The 14,282-nt window shown below is 51.0% G+C and overlaps 2 protein-coding genes across 6 annotated transcripts in view; one reads left to right on the forward strand and one right to left on the reverse strand.

The window, feature by feature from the left end:
* Positions 1 to 6,776, forward strand: part of STPG1 (sperm tail PG-rich repeat containing 1) — a 57,892-nt gene extending 51,116 nt beyond the window's left edge. For all 4 annotated transcript variants that reach the window (XM_023219645.2, XM_023219644.1, XM_023219646.1 and 1 more), the window contains 2 exons: positions 2,428 to 2,618; positions 5,164 to 6,776. In XM_023219645.2, coding sequence (XP_023075413.1) covers positions 2,428 to 2,618; positions 5,164 to 5,240 — 268 coding nt within the window. In that variant the 3' untranslated portion in view covers positions 5,241 to 6,776. The remainder of the gene's footprint in view (positions 1 to 2,427; positions 2,619 to 5,163) is intronic.
* A 1,378-nt stretch (positions 6,777 to 8,154) lies between these two features.
* Positions 8,155 to 14,282, reverse strand: part of GRHL3 (grainyhead like transcription factor 3) — a 36,096-nt gene continuing 29,968 nt past the window's right edge. For both annotated transcript variants that reach the window (XM_023219643.1, XM_023219642.3), the window contains exons 15-16: positions 13,613 to 13,677; positions 8,155 to 9,092 (exon numbers count right to left, since the gene is read on the reverse strand). In XM_023219643.1, the coding sequence (XP_023075411.1) occupies positions 8,978 to 9,092; positions 13,613 to 13,677 (180 nt within the window). In that variant the 3' untranslated portion in view covers positions 8,155 to 8,977. The remainder of the gene's footprint in view (positions 9,093 to 13,612; positions 13,678 to 14,282) is intronic.

Below are 14,282 nucleotides of genomic sequence, written 5' to 3' on the forward strand. Positions count from 1 at the left end.
GTCAAGCCCTTAAAGACACTCAGGTCCATGTCTTAGTACAGAACTGCCTGGATTCCCAAGCATGTCTGGCCCAGAGTCACACACATGGCTGGTGCTCATGAAAGATCCATAGAGCCAGGCTGAAGGTTCTGAGCCTCTCCTGGGCATATTAAAGGAATGGAAGACAAGGGACCTCTCTAACCCATCTTGCCAAGAACACTGGTGAGTCATTAGCTCAGCGTGCTCCAGCCTCCTGCAGGCTGTCCTTGGCTAAGAAAGCAGACACCTCATGGTGTTCTCAAAGAACAGGGTGGGAATCTTGGGCATGGAGTGACCCAGACCAGTGATGGGGTGACCTCATACAATGGTTGGTTCATTCCAGCTTTAATTTCCAGGAATCAAACCTGTCTCTCTATGATGCCAGCCACAAACTCATCAAATGTCTGGAGGTGTTTTGAAGGGGGAACCGCAAGCCAGAACAAGGAGAAGCCAGCTTTTATTTCTAAGGGGAGAGGTTGTTGATTACACCCTATAACCAGTTTTTCCATGCAGATTCACAGCAAACAGGGAGGCAGCATGTCCCCGCTTTCCCCGTGGGTACCTTTGTTCTAAATATAAGCATCCACGCCAGCTGCTCCTCCACCACAAGATGTGAACCCAAGCACATTTATGATGACTTTCAGTGTCCTCCCTGACAAGGGGGGTGTCCCCTGCCTCAGCATGACTCTGGGGTGGAAGGGCCCTAAATCAGTCTTTTACGAGGCTCAGTTGTCTGTCAGTCACCAAGCAGCACACAGTGATGCTGACACAGGGATCATCAGAAGAATAACAACTACCTTTATCGAGCACCTACTATGTGCTGGTGCTCTACTAGGTGCTTTACATACCTTTTCTCTATTCGTCGTAACTCCTTTATAAAGTTAGTGTCATTGCTCCTTGCCGTGCTGTGTATACTGACACTAAGCTATAGAGAGATCAGGGGCCTTGTCTTACAGCCAGTAAGTGGCGTGACTAGAATTCAGCCTCAGGTCTGTGTGACCCTTAAACTCAGTCCCCTCCGCCATCATGCTTTCCTCCATATTGCTAGGCGCCAAAGACTTGAGTTCCATGCCAGGATTCCTATGAGCGTGCCTGTAACTTTGGATCAGTTGGTTTGTCTCTCTGGACACCAACATTTTTAGAAAACTAAGGAGGTTGAAGAAGATATCACTTGGGTCCCTTCAAGCTCTCTGTGTTTAAGAAGTTGTTGGCTAAAGTGCAGTAGTGCCCCAGTGGCCAGGAATCCCAAGTCCCCTCCTTTGCTTGGATGGGCTGGCTCCCTTGGTCGTTGAGTGCTGGGGGAGGCTGGAGGAGGCTGGGGGAGGCTCCTTTGGCCATTCAGTGCAGAGTACCTCCTCTCCCCTTTTGGTGAGAAGCCTTTTAGAAGAAGCCTTGGGTATGAGCCAGAATGAGGCGGCCCTTCTATTGCGTGGTTGGGAGAGTAGCATGATTCCTGTAACAAGCCCAGAAGTCTCTGACAACCCAGTGGAACTTTGAATCAAGGCCTGATGAAAGGTCACAGCAGGAAGGGACCTCAGAGATCCCTTGGGATCTCAGAGATCCCAAGATTAGAATCTTGTCTAATTCCTTCCTTTTACAGATGGGGAAACTGAAGCCCAGAATGAATTAATGACCAAGCTGGGACTCAAGTACAGGTCCTATTTCTCTTTCATTTAATGTCTCAATATCAGAGATAAAAGATAGACTCCCTTTCTTGAAGGAGGGGAAGACAGACCTGAAAACGATGACAGTGTAAGTGGTAAGGGTTATGCAGTCTCTTGATTTCCAGCCCAGTGCTTTTCCAGTCATGCCTCCTGCCTCCCCAGGATGATATTTAATAGGATTCTGGAACATCAATGTTACAGTGGCCTCTAAAGACCTGCTGGTCTTGGGATGGCTAATCTCTGGACTGTGGGATGCTTCTTTCTCTTCCCTGACCATGGCAGACATCACAAGTGGCTCACCAAGGCCTCTTCCCATTGAGTCCATGTGAGGCCTCAGTTTCTTTCACAGAACTCCAGCTAGGCACTACCAATCAATCGGAGTTGGCACATGAGATATACACTGCCTGCCATTTCTGATTAGCTCCACATCTCCAACAATGCACACTGAGCTCTCACTGTGTGCCAGGCCCTGTCCTGAGTGCTGTGTTTTAGGTGCATCATCTCATTTATCCTGACAACACTGACCTCAGAGTAGTTACTATCATGATTGCCATGTGCAGATGAGGAAACAGATCCCGGGGTTCCCAGCTCACTACCAGTGGAGCTAGGACTCTGCCCAGGTGCCATGTCCAGTCCTCTTCCAGACAACTTGGTGCTGTACAGGCCTTAGTTAGCTGTGTCTAGAAACTATGCCTTCCCCACTAGACTGCCTTAGTGACACCTTCCCGTTTTATCTTTCCCAAAGGAAAAACCCCATCCTGAACTTCTCTGCTCAGCCTTCGCCTCTGCCCCCGAAGCCGCCTCTCCCAGGTCCTGGTCAGTATGAGATCGTGGACTACTTAGGCCCCCGCAAGCATTTCATCTCGAGTGCGTCATTCGTGTCTAATACCAGCCGGTGGACAGCGGCGCCCCCTCAGCCAGGCCTGCCTGGCCCAGGTCAGAGGATTGTTTTAAATGATTGTAAAAACCAAATCTTCTGGAATTGTCATTCTTGGGTCATCACATGCCCCTGATTTATAGGTTGTTTCCCAAATAGGTGACAGGGATGAGAGTAGATTTGGAAGTGTTATCCGTTCGCATTTTCACAGTACAAAAATGTTTTTTTTTGTTTTGTTTTTTGTTTTTTTTTTTTTTTTTGAGACGGAGTCGCGCTCTGTCGCCCGGGCTGGAGTGCAGTGGCCGGATCTCAGCTCACTGCAAGCTCCGCCTCCCGGGTTTACGCCATTCTCCTGCCTCAGCCTCCGGAGTAGCTAGGACTACAGGCGCCCACCACCTCGCCCGGCTAGTTTTTTTTGTATTTTTAGTAGAGACGGGGTTTCACCGTGTTAGCCAGGATGGTCTCGATCTCCTGACCTCGTGATCCGCCCGTCTCGGCCTCCCAAAGTGCTGGGATTACAGGCTTGAGCCACCGCGCCCGGCAAATGTTTTGTTTTTTAAGGTGAAGGGGCTCTTAGAGATGGTCCAGGCCAGGGATTCATACTGAGGACCATGAACATCTAAAAGGCTCAAAGATAGTCTTGAAGGGGTCTGGGACTCTGCAGTTGGCTGCAGACTTGGCACATATAGACATTTTCTGGGAAAGGAGGCCATAGCTTTTGTCAGTGTGTCAGAAAAGTTCTTTTTCTTTATTATTATTTTTTTTTACTTTTTTTTTTTTTGAGATGGAGTCTCGCTCTGTCGCCTAGGCTGGAGTGCAGTAGTGCAATCTTGGCTCACTGCAACTTCCACCTCCCAGGTTCAAGCAATTCTCATGCCTCAGCCTCCCGAGTAGCTGGAATTACAGGCACATGACATCACACCTAGCTACTTTTTGTATTTTTAGCAGAGACAGGGGTTCTCTATGTTGGCTAGGCTGGTCTCGAACTCCTGACCTCAACTGATCAGCCCGCCTTGGCCTCCCAAAGTGCTGGGATTACAGGCGTGAGCCACTGTGCCCAGCCAGAAAAGTTCTTTTTCTTAAAAATATTTAAACTACTGGTCTAGTGTGGCCAGGTTATTTTACAGCTGAAGAAGCCCTGCAGAGCAGGTTGGCCACAGGTCCATGGCGAATTCATGGCGGGCAGTGCCAGGCGTTTCCCCATTTATGCCTTGTTTGTTAATGAAATTAACCAGGGATTGTCCAATGGAGCAGCACTTTTCAGCCATCTAGCGCCACGCCCTTTTTACAGGCAAGCAGAAGGAGGGATCCCCTGTTACATCTGGGATCTACCTGGGAGCTAATATCATGAGGGACTCACTCCAGTGGGCAGTCTCTGTGCTTCCTGACCTATTTGTAGCTCTCTATAGAGCACTTTTGCTATTACCACACCCTGACCATGGCCAAAGCATTGGGGACTGACATGTGTGGCAGGTGGCACAGGAGGACGAAGGCAGAGCTGTGATGGCCGCCAGCTTGGTTACACTCAGCCTTTCCGTGAGTGTTGACGATGCTCCTGTGCTCAGGAGCCAAGATGACCTGGGCCCTGGGTTTGCCCCCAGAGGCTGCAGTCAGGTAGGGAGACTCCTTCCGCTCCATACTCACAGGTGAGACTAACATAAGGCAGACTGGCAGGGAGAAAGTCACTCTCATAGCTTTGGCCTTGCAAATGTGGTCATAATCACACCAGCAAGGCTATAGAGGTTTGATCTGGGGCTCATCTGGTCAGTCAGGGAGAACTCAGCATTGCAAACATGCATATGCTCTATACAAGGGGTGAGCTCCAGAGAGGGCAGGGCATGGGCAGGGATCCTGGCTTGACCCTGCTCAGCCACATCCTCTAGAAGCATTGCCCGAATGACTTTTCCATGCCATTTGTGGTGCTAGGCACCTGGCACACAGAGACAGGCAGCTCCTGCTACTCTGATCACCCATGCCAAGGTGGGCTTCTGCGAGGGGTTTCCTGGGCACATGTATGTGTCGGCATCTGCCTGCTCAGCTTCCAGTAAACTCAGATATACCTGGACTGCCATGGGCTCCCCTCAGCAGCTTCCCAAGTATAGGAACAGAGAGGCGGCGCACAGGACCCTCATTAACCAAGTCAGTATCAACATGAGAGTTTCCGGTCGCCTGGGGCTGCGATTCCCAAGCCCTGTTCATCTCCTAGAGAACCATGTCTGCAATTGTCATGGCTTCTGCTTTTATGGAAACCCCTGACCTAAATCAAAACAAGACCCCATGAAGCTAATACCTTGCTTCAAGAATACTGCTTTACTCAATTTCTTTTCGAATTTCCTGGAAAATAGTTTTGTAAATTTTGTTCCGTTAAAGAAGTTGAAAAGAATTAAAGAAGGCAGGAAGCCAGAGTTTGACTCCTGCCTGGGCCTGGGCCTGTTAAGAGCCGAATAACCTCGGGCCAGTTCCTTCCTCTCTGTCTCCCCACGTGTAATATACAGGGGCTGGCACAGGGGTCCCCAGGCCTTTCCAGCTCTGAGGTAGAATGCCAGAGACTGCAGCAATGGGCCTTTTCTCTCTTAATGCCTCCTCCTCTCTCTCCCCTCACAGCCACGTACAAGCCAGAGCTCCCAGGAAAGCAGTCCTTCCTCTACAACGAGGACAAGAAATGGATCCCTGTGCTGTAGGGATGTCACACAAGGTGGAGGAGAACCCCGGCCATCAGCCCGTCCCGCCCAGCTTCCCCAGGACATTCCTCCGGAGGAGACTGATCATGTGCGTGGCAGCTGACAACTTGGGGGCTGGCTCTACCACTCTGGCCTGGCGTGCTAGCCAGACTGCCGCCATTGCCTTTGTCTTGAGCTGGAGACGTTGCTCCCTGGAGACTGCACCCCAGCCCCACGGACTCCAGTGGGTTCCTGAGCAGAAGGGAGGAGTGAACAGAGCCCCCAGGCTGCCTCCCCACGCACCCATCCAGGCTGGCTTCCAGGACGACTCCCTGCCACAGACTGAAGGGACTCCTGAGGTGCAGACTCCAAGGAGGAGCAGTCCACCCTGAAGGTGGCCAAGCCTGGAAGCCCCACCCTTCCCTGTGTCATTCCTTCATTCATTTACGCATTCATTCATTCCCTCACTCCTGCCTTTCTCATTTGTCCCTTTCTCACCTCACTCACTCACTCACTCACTCACAGTGTGTCTACTGGGCGAAAGCTACCTGCAGGCAGGTGATGCTTTTTCCACCAGTCCACAGCTTTCTTTCTAAAGTGACCACCTATTTGGAAAGGCCTCTCTTTACTCCTTTTAGACCTTTTTCTTCTTTGGAGTGGGAGGTCATCTTGGAATGGCAGTGGCCGGGCCCAGGGGCTGTGCTTTTCCCTGACTTCCTTTGCCAGTGGGACTGAATTTTCTCAAGGCTTGCAGGCCCCTCCATGGAGTCCACATGGCCTGTCTAGGCCTGATAGCCTTTGTCTCTATGTGGAGGGAAAAAGAAATGTGCCCTGGTGGTTTTGGTGGAGGCTGCACAGGTGCGCGGTGGGTGGGGAGCTGCCAGGTTCCTTCCCTCATCTCCCAGCAGACTTGACTGATGCTGTAAGTCTCTCTCTGCATTCACCCCGCCAGATACTGAGAGGTTACAAAGGCTCCAAGGCCTGTACGTCTGTGGTCTCTCCAGAGAAGTGGTTCTCAGCCTTGACTGCACACTGTAACCACCCGGGGACTTTAAAAAGTACTGAGGCCTGGGGCCTACCCACAAATGCTGATTTAACTCCTCCAGGGTGGGGTCTGGGCAGTGGGGAAGCAGGAGGGGGTAAAAGCCACCCAGGTGATTCCAGTGATAGGTGAAGGTTGAGCAGCGACACTTCCAGCTTCCCGACTGGCTCTGGGAGGGGAGCTGGGAAGGACAGGAGGTGGGGACTTGATACTCACGGAGCACCTACAGCGTGGCTGTGGTTCCACACTCCTCTGTCATTTAACCTCCACGCATCACCTCATTCTGACATCACGGGGGCGCCACAGCCACAGTGAGGCCTGGCCTGGGCAGAGCAACTCTGGGCACCCCACTGGGTCCCTCCCACAGTGGCAGGCAAGCCTAATGGGAACCCAAGGCAAAAGGAAACATCAGTAATACGAATCCTGTCTTTAAAACTGTGATTTTTTTTCACCATGCATTTTTTTTGCCTTAATTTTAAAAATATTGCATTAAACTTATTTATCTTGATTATTGAGCTTTTGGGCACCCCTTCATTTTTGTGCCTTAGGCTAGAGACTCACCTGCCCGTAGCCTTGACCCTAGGTAGGGGCTTCGGAATTAGGACCACAGACTCGGTCAGTGCTGGAAGGTTCTTAGAGGCATCATGGTTTTCACACTTCTTTAAAAAAAAGTTTTATTCAGACAAACGTTTACAAGAAATCCTAATATTTAAATGGGGAGAAGCAGAGCTGCAGTGATGGAGTTGGTGGGGGAGGATACACAGGGCCTGCTGCAGCCCCTTCCTCACTTTGTAGTGACCTTAGAGACCCACCAGTGAGTCCTGAGGCTCTGAAGATGATAATTACAAACAAACAACGGAGATCATGTCCTGCACTTCATAGCCAGAGAAACTGAGGGCTACAGGTAGCAGTGGCTGGAAAGTCTGCTCTCCCAAAGGAAGAAAGACACACTTCAACTTGGCAGCTTAAAAAAGCCAAATGAGGCAATGAAGGAATTGAACTAAGAGACAAAAACTGGCTGTTCACGGTGGCTCATGCCTGTAATCCCAGCACTTTGGGAGGCCAAGGCGGGTGGATTACAAGGTTAGGAGTTCGAGACCAGCCTGGCCAATATGGTGAAACCCTGTCTCTACTAAAAATACAAAAATTAGCCAAGCGTGATGGTGGGCACCTGTAGTCCCAGCTACTCGGGAAGCTGAGGCAGGAGAATTGCTTGAACCCAGGAGGCGGAGGTTGCAGTGAGCAAAGATCACGCCACTGCACTCCAGCCTGGGTAACAGAGTGAGGCTCCATCTCAAGAAAAAAAAAAAAAAAAAAAAAGATAAAAGAAAGCAAGCCTGAATCTGTGATTTGTTCTCTAAGGAAAATAAAGGCCTTGACTTGTAGCATTTGTCAATCTCTGACTGTCACCATGGCTGATTTCAGTGTGCCAACATGACCACACTGCTGCAGAGTTTGGAAGACGTGTGCGATTGCTTCTGTGAGCTGTAGGAGCTGGCTCTGGGGAAAGTGGCTTGGCCTAGAGAATAGGGGCAGAGCTGGCACAAGACTCAGGTCATGTGGCTCCCAGCCTTGGGTGCTGCCTGCTGGCCCCAGCTGTGAGGTCCTCTTCAAGCTCATTCTGCACCCTTACCAGGACTTTCTCTTCAGAGTCAATGATCCTGAGGTTGTAACATTCAAAGACAAACATCTGGGCATCAGGAATCTGCTGCCTCCCAGAGGCGGCGCCTCTGCTCCACTGGTGCCCTGCACGTCCCCGCATCCTTCAAGTCCGAGACAACCGGCTGTCAGCACAGAGCCAGAGCGAAGGGAGAAAGAGGAGCAAGACCCCGACCACTGTGGCCCTCTCTTCCCAACAGACTCTCCCAAAAGGAACGAGTGCAGCATGTGAAGTAATGTGACGTAACACATAGGTAGATTTTTATTACTAAATACACGTGAGTATACAAAATGCATCACTGAATAACAGCTAAAAAAAAAGCCCAAGAAATGTGAAATACACATTTTTTGAAATGATAAAAACATATCCATGAAAAATATAAAATGTTGCATATATGTACAATATATTTATATATATATAACATAAATGAAAATCGTAAATAAGAAATGTATACAACAGTAAGTGGCAAGGCAGTAGTTTTACACAGCGGTCACTTTGTTCCAGTCAGTCGTTGGTGCTATTTACATCTTGCGTTGAGGAAGTCTGAGAAAGAGACTCCACTATAGTGTCTTTTAAGTCATTTGCACTGAAAATCAAGAGTTTTCAAGTTAACTGACCAAAGGGTGAGAAATCCTTTGTCTGAAGTTGAAGACGGAGAGTGGGAGCCGCACCAGCTGGCGTGATGCTGCGGGAGGGAGCGTGTGCCGCCACCATCTTAACGGGCAGCCTGCAGGAGCGCCACTGCAGACAGGGTCTTGGGAGGAGGGAACAGTCTTCTGGGTAGGTAGTAACCACAGTGACATTGTTTTGGGCTACAGGAGGCACTGGCAGGAAGTTCAGGGAGCAGATTCAAGCATGCCATGGGGGTTCAGGCCAGGGAATCCCCCAGGTCTCTCCCTGGCCCTGACGTCTATGGGTCTGCGACTCAAGGGCCTCTTCCCTCAGGGAAGGCATTCAAGTAACAGCGCTGAGGCATGTGGAGAGGTTGTGTGTGGCATGGGGCCACGTCCCTGCTGGCCCCTTGCAGGTTGTGAGGGTTTGGATGCTCAAGAGGCCTTACAGCTCCTTAAGGATGATCTGAATTTTGCCATCCAGCTCCCCCATGTCCAGCAGGAAGGCGACGTGGTTGCTGTAATGCTGAATGATGTTGTTGTCCATGTTGACTAAGATTCTGGAAGGGAAGAGGGGATGTGGTTGGAACACAGCAGGCGCCCTGTTTTCAGGCCTTCTGAGTGACGGGTCATACCCAGTGGGTACCTGCCACATTTTAGGCACCTCACAAACTTTCCCTCTGATCCTCACAACAACCCCGCAAGGTTGGGGAGTCACAGTCTCCTTTGCTGCACAATGCCCAGTGGCCGAGCCACAACTCAACCCAGGCCTACTGGCCCCCATGCTCACAGCTACTGCACCAGATTGCCTCTGTCCTGGTGCACCCGAGGATGGACACTCAAGCAACTAGTGTGTAGATCTGGGGGAGATGCAGTGCTCCCTTAGTCACCATATTGAGGACTCAGACGTGAAGTGTGAGTTCAAGTCCAGGAGGGGTGGTGGTTTGGGTTCAACAAGAGGCCTGGATGTGTCACTCAGGCATACCTGCCTGAGCCTGAGGCAGCTGCCACACAAGCCCCTCCCAGTTCCATTCCCAGGAAGTTGAAATCTCAGGAGGATTGTCCGATAGACTTGAGGGGCTAGGCCCACTCTCTCCCCATATTCTCCAGGGAAGGATCTAGGTCAACCTGAGAGAGACACAACGTTCATGGCTGTGGGCCCCTGCAGGGAGTCAGAGCCACTGTTTATGCCAAAGAGCAGCCCTCTAGGAACTGCTCCTGATGAAGGACCCACCAAGATGTGACTTGAGCTGATCACATCAGTCTTCTCTTTGCCCCTTCCCTGCTTCTGAGCATGTAATGGAGTTGGCTATATCCACCCACACATTCACCATCCACCATCCATTCACATATAGCCCCCATCCATCATCCACCCACCCAGCCACACCCCTACCCACCATCTACCCACCCATACACACCTCCATCTGCCATGCACCCACCCACTCACATCCCCATCTACCCTCTACTATGCACCCACACACACCTATCTGGCATCTATTCACCCATCCACCCACTCACGCACCATCTACCCACACACTCACCCATCCACCATCCTCCATCCACCTGCCCACCTGGCCTTCATCTTCCCATTCATCCCCTATATTCACTGAGGCCTTTCCATGTGCAGGACCTTGCTCAAAAACAAGGACCATATGGAGATGAATTAGACCTAGTTCCTGCCTTCCAGGAGTTCTGAATCTAGTAGAGGCTGGGAGGATGAATCCTTATATTACCCCAGTTCATAGATGGGGAAGCTGAGGTTCAAAGAAACAGTTATTTGTCTAAGGTCACACATTTCCTAGATGGCAGGGCTAGGATTTGAACCTTTGTCTCTTTCTACTGTATCATTGTTAGAAGGAAACAAAGCCCTATAAGTACAAGTTCGGAAGCAGTGGATAGAAGGAGGGCAAAATCCAGGGCTATGGGAGAGTTCTTTGAGGTGGAGCAGGAGCGGCAGGCACGAGGACCCCCGACCCAAAGGCATGGCCCACATCCAGTTTTCTCTCCCTGCCACTTTCAGGAAGGAGATCCATGCTTGTGCTCTCAGTGGTTTGAGTGCTGACTGCCAGTGTGTAATCACAGGCTCCCCTTTCTTGGGTCCTGCCTGGAGTTCCTTCGTTTCACAGAGGGCTCTTTGGGCACTGGAGGTCGGAAACAGACCAGGGAGACCAGAACTGGGCAGAGGGGAGGGCGCTTTGTCAAAATCAGGGTGGTTTTGCTTGCCATTTATTGGGTGCTTCTAGGTGCCAGGCACTGTGAAGTACCTGATGTGCACCAGCTGGAAGGCTGGATCCCTCCCACTCCCCAGCAGAGCCTCCCAGCACCCTGAACTCACACCTGCTCACACCTGCCAAGCTACACCTGCCCACACCTGCACAAGAGGGTTTCCAGATGGGCTCACAGACCCCTCCTCTCATAAGTCAGTGACAACAGGCCCCTGAGAGGCAGAATCACTGTCACCAAATGTGGGCCTCTTCTTATTCTCCACCTTCTAGCTGTCTTCAGTCCTGGGTCACATTAAACCCCTGGCCAGCTGCCAGCAAAAACAATGTAAATACACTGTGGTGCCTGTAAAGCTGATTCTATCCACCTTCGTCCAGAGGACTTTCGGGAGGGTTTCATGAAAATAAACCAGGCCTTTGATCAGAATTTCCTGTTTCTCACATGGGGACTTGGAGGGAGGCAGAAGATGAGCCTGGACTCTCCTCTCCTAAGAGGTATTTTGGGGACACTGTCATTCAGACATTTCAGACAGTCCTGGGGCTGGGGTTTTCATGGCCGTGGGGGTGTGTGGGGTGCCTCTGAAGGGCTGCCGAGTGATGCCCTGGGCTATGGTGCTGGACAAATAAACTGGCCAGCCTGGCTGCATCCTTTATTTGCACATTGCTTAGCGGTTAGAGGAACAAGCAGGAGGCAGGATAATAGAGTGGATGCCTGTACAGGCTTTAGAAGTCGGGGATGCTTCTGCCAGTTCCTAACTCATGACCTGGTAACTACTGCAGACCTCAGCTTCCCCATACGTACAAGCGGAGATAATCATACCCAGCTCAAAGGGTCCGTGAGTGATGCTCGGGAGGGACGCAGCCCAGTGCCTGGTGTGTAGGAAGTGCCCCATGAATGGGAAGTTTTAGAATTATGATTTCAATAGCTGGCTGGGGCTTAAGGGGAAGCCTCTGGCAACTCAGTCAGTGGGGCTGGGAAACATCCTTGTATGCACACCCCACCCTCCTACCCCCCCTACGCAATCACACAGCCTGGCCTGGAGTGGGATTGGTAAGGGAGGCCTGCCACAGGTGGGGCTAGAGCCAGGGGGCGTGGTCACCAGTGCTGAGGGGAGAGTGTGGCTGGGCTTGTCTGGGCAAAGCAGAGCCTGCCCTTCGCCATGAAGTGGATTTCACTCTACAGATCATGTGAGACTCAGTTGGAAACCGAAACTTGGAAAAAAAGACACACAAAAAACTAGACATGTATGCAACTAAAAGTAAAAAAAAAAAAAAAAAAACCCTTCCCAGGGGCTGCAGGGATGGACACCTTGCCCCATGCTCAGCCTTCTATGGAAGGCTAGGTAGGAACCAAGGAAGAGGAAGGAAGGCAGGGCTGGGCCTGTGAGGAAGGCGGCCAGGCCCCTAGGCCTGATGAGATGGGGACTCAGCTTGAGTATAAAACCTGCCTCACTTTGCAAAGTCTTCTAAAAAGGAAGATCCAGGCCGGGCGCGGTGGCTCAAGCCTGTAATCCCAGCACTTTGGGAGGCCGAGATGCGTGGATCACGAGGTCAGGAGATCAAGACCATCCTGGCTAACACGGTGAAACCCCGTCTCTACTAAAAAATACAAAAAACTAGCCGGGCGAGGTGGCGGGCTCCTGTAGTCCCAGCTACACGGGAGGCTGAGGCAGGAGAATGGCGTAAACCCGGGAGGCGGAGCTTGCAGTGAGCTGAGATCCGGCCACTGCACTCCAGCCTGGGCGATAGAGCCAGACTCCGTCTCAAAAAAAAAAAAAAAAAAAAAAAAAGGAAGATCCACATGCAATAGCCACGGGGCAAGCGGCTGAGCACCTCCAAGGTGCTACTAGCAAATGTCGCTGGAGTTAGACTATCCACAGCAAGAGGATCAGATTGGAGCTGTGCGCAGAGGGGCTGGGAGTGCATTTCCCAGGGCTCTGGTTCTGGGGCCTCTGGGCTGGCAATAGCAGTGACAATTCCTCACTGTCTGGGGGTCCTATGCCAGGCTGGTGAAGTCACCTACTCAGGAAGGGCTGCAGAGGCCAGGCTCACGGACTCTGACCAGGGGACAGGTGTCTGGAGGACAGTTACCATGTGACCCTACCTCCCTTTCCCAAGGGATCTTCTGAGCAGACAACAAAGGTACCGTGGTCCTCAGGAGCCCACGGTAGGCAGCCAGGCACTGCCTGCCCCTAGAGGGTACAGCTTTACTCCTGGCCTAGTCTGGCTAGCAAAGGTGGAGGGGGCCTGTGGAGCATCCCTGGCTGGATTCCCTCAAAATGACTCCCAATCACAATTCCTTTTCCAGACTCATCACCAGCCACTCCCTTCCTGCCTACGGCTCTATTAGTAGCAACTTTGTTGGGCCTGCCTGCCTCATGCCTTTGATCTACTTCTCCTGCCCCTGAACACTGCTTATTACCTCTGAGCCTCAGTTTCCTTATCTGTCAAATGAGGACTCTTAGTGTGGCTGTGAGGGTTAAGTGGGGTGTGTTCAGCCTGGTGTCTGACACATAGTGAGTGGTCAAGTGGATGGTGGTCACTACAATCATTATAATCAAATGGCTTGATTTCCCAGTGGCCTTGAACCTGGGTCTTCTGACACATGACCCTCCACTCTCCCTCCACCCCACACAGGAGATCATATGTAAAGACCCTTCCACTTGTCTCCCACTCCCATCCTTCCCAATTGTGACCCATGTCTTGTCTCTGCAGATGGAGAGGTGACCAGTGGCCCTGGCCTGGCTGGGGGACTGTCCACCCCAACTCCACAGCCCCTCAGCCCCTCCACAAAGGCCAAGTACAAACATTGCTCAGCACTGAGCAACCAGCTGGGGGAGGGTGAACTAGGCACTCACCCTCGCTTGCATTTCTTGTAGACTTTGTAAATGTTCTCTTCAGGGAACCCATACTTCTCAGAGATCTGGAAGGAAAAGACAGGTGATTCATTGCCTGCTGCCCACGCTAGATTTAGACAAGTCTTTTATGCCATCACTTTTTTTACTTCCTGATTACAAAAGTAAAATATATGCATATTGTGGACAAATATGAAGAAGAAAATTACAACCATCTATAATCCTGTTTCTCAGAGACAGACACTGAGTGTGCGTCTTCCCATCTTTTGGTCATGTGTACGGTTATGTGTATAAATGTTTCTAGGCTCCACCTGGTTTTATATATCTTTTTACTTATCATCCTATTATAAGCCTTCCTATATCACAACAAACAGTTGTCAAGCAGCATTTTTAGTGGCTGAAAAATAGCCTGAAGAGCATCTATCACTGCCCTGAACTCGCCCATCAGACACTGAAACTGTCCTAGTGCTGCAGGTGCACCCAGGTACCAGCTGGCCGGCCTCGTGCAAGCTACCTGTGGACACAGAAACAGTGCCCACCTCAGAGGGTTGCTGGAAGAATTAAGTGGATTGATCCACATTAAACACTTAGGACAGCTCCTGGCACGTACTGAGACCTGAATAAGCGGTCAGTGTCGTTTTTTTTTAGAAGCAGAGCAATGAGGATGCTTCTT

This window comes from Piliocolobus tephrosceles, chromosome 1 (genome assembly GCF_002776525.5).
Source record: "Piliocolobus tephrosceles isolate RC106 chromosome 1, ASM277652v3, whole genome shotgun sequence".
Lineage (NCBI taxonomy): Eukaryota > Metazoa > Chordata > Mammalia > Primates > Cercopithecidae > Piliocolobus > Piliocolobus tephrosceles.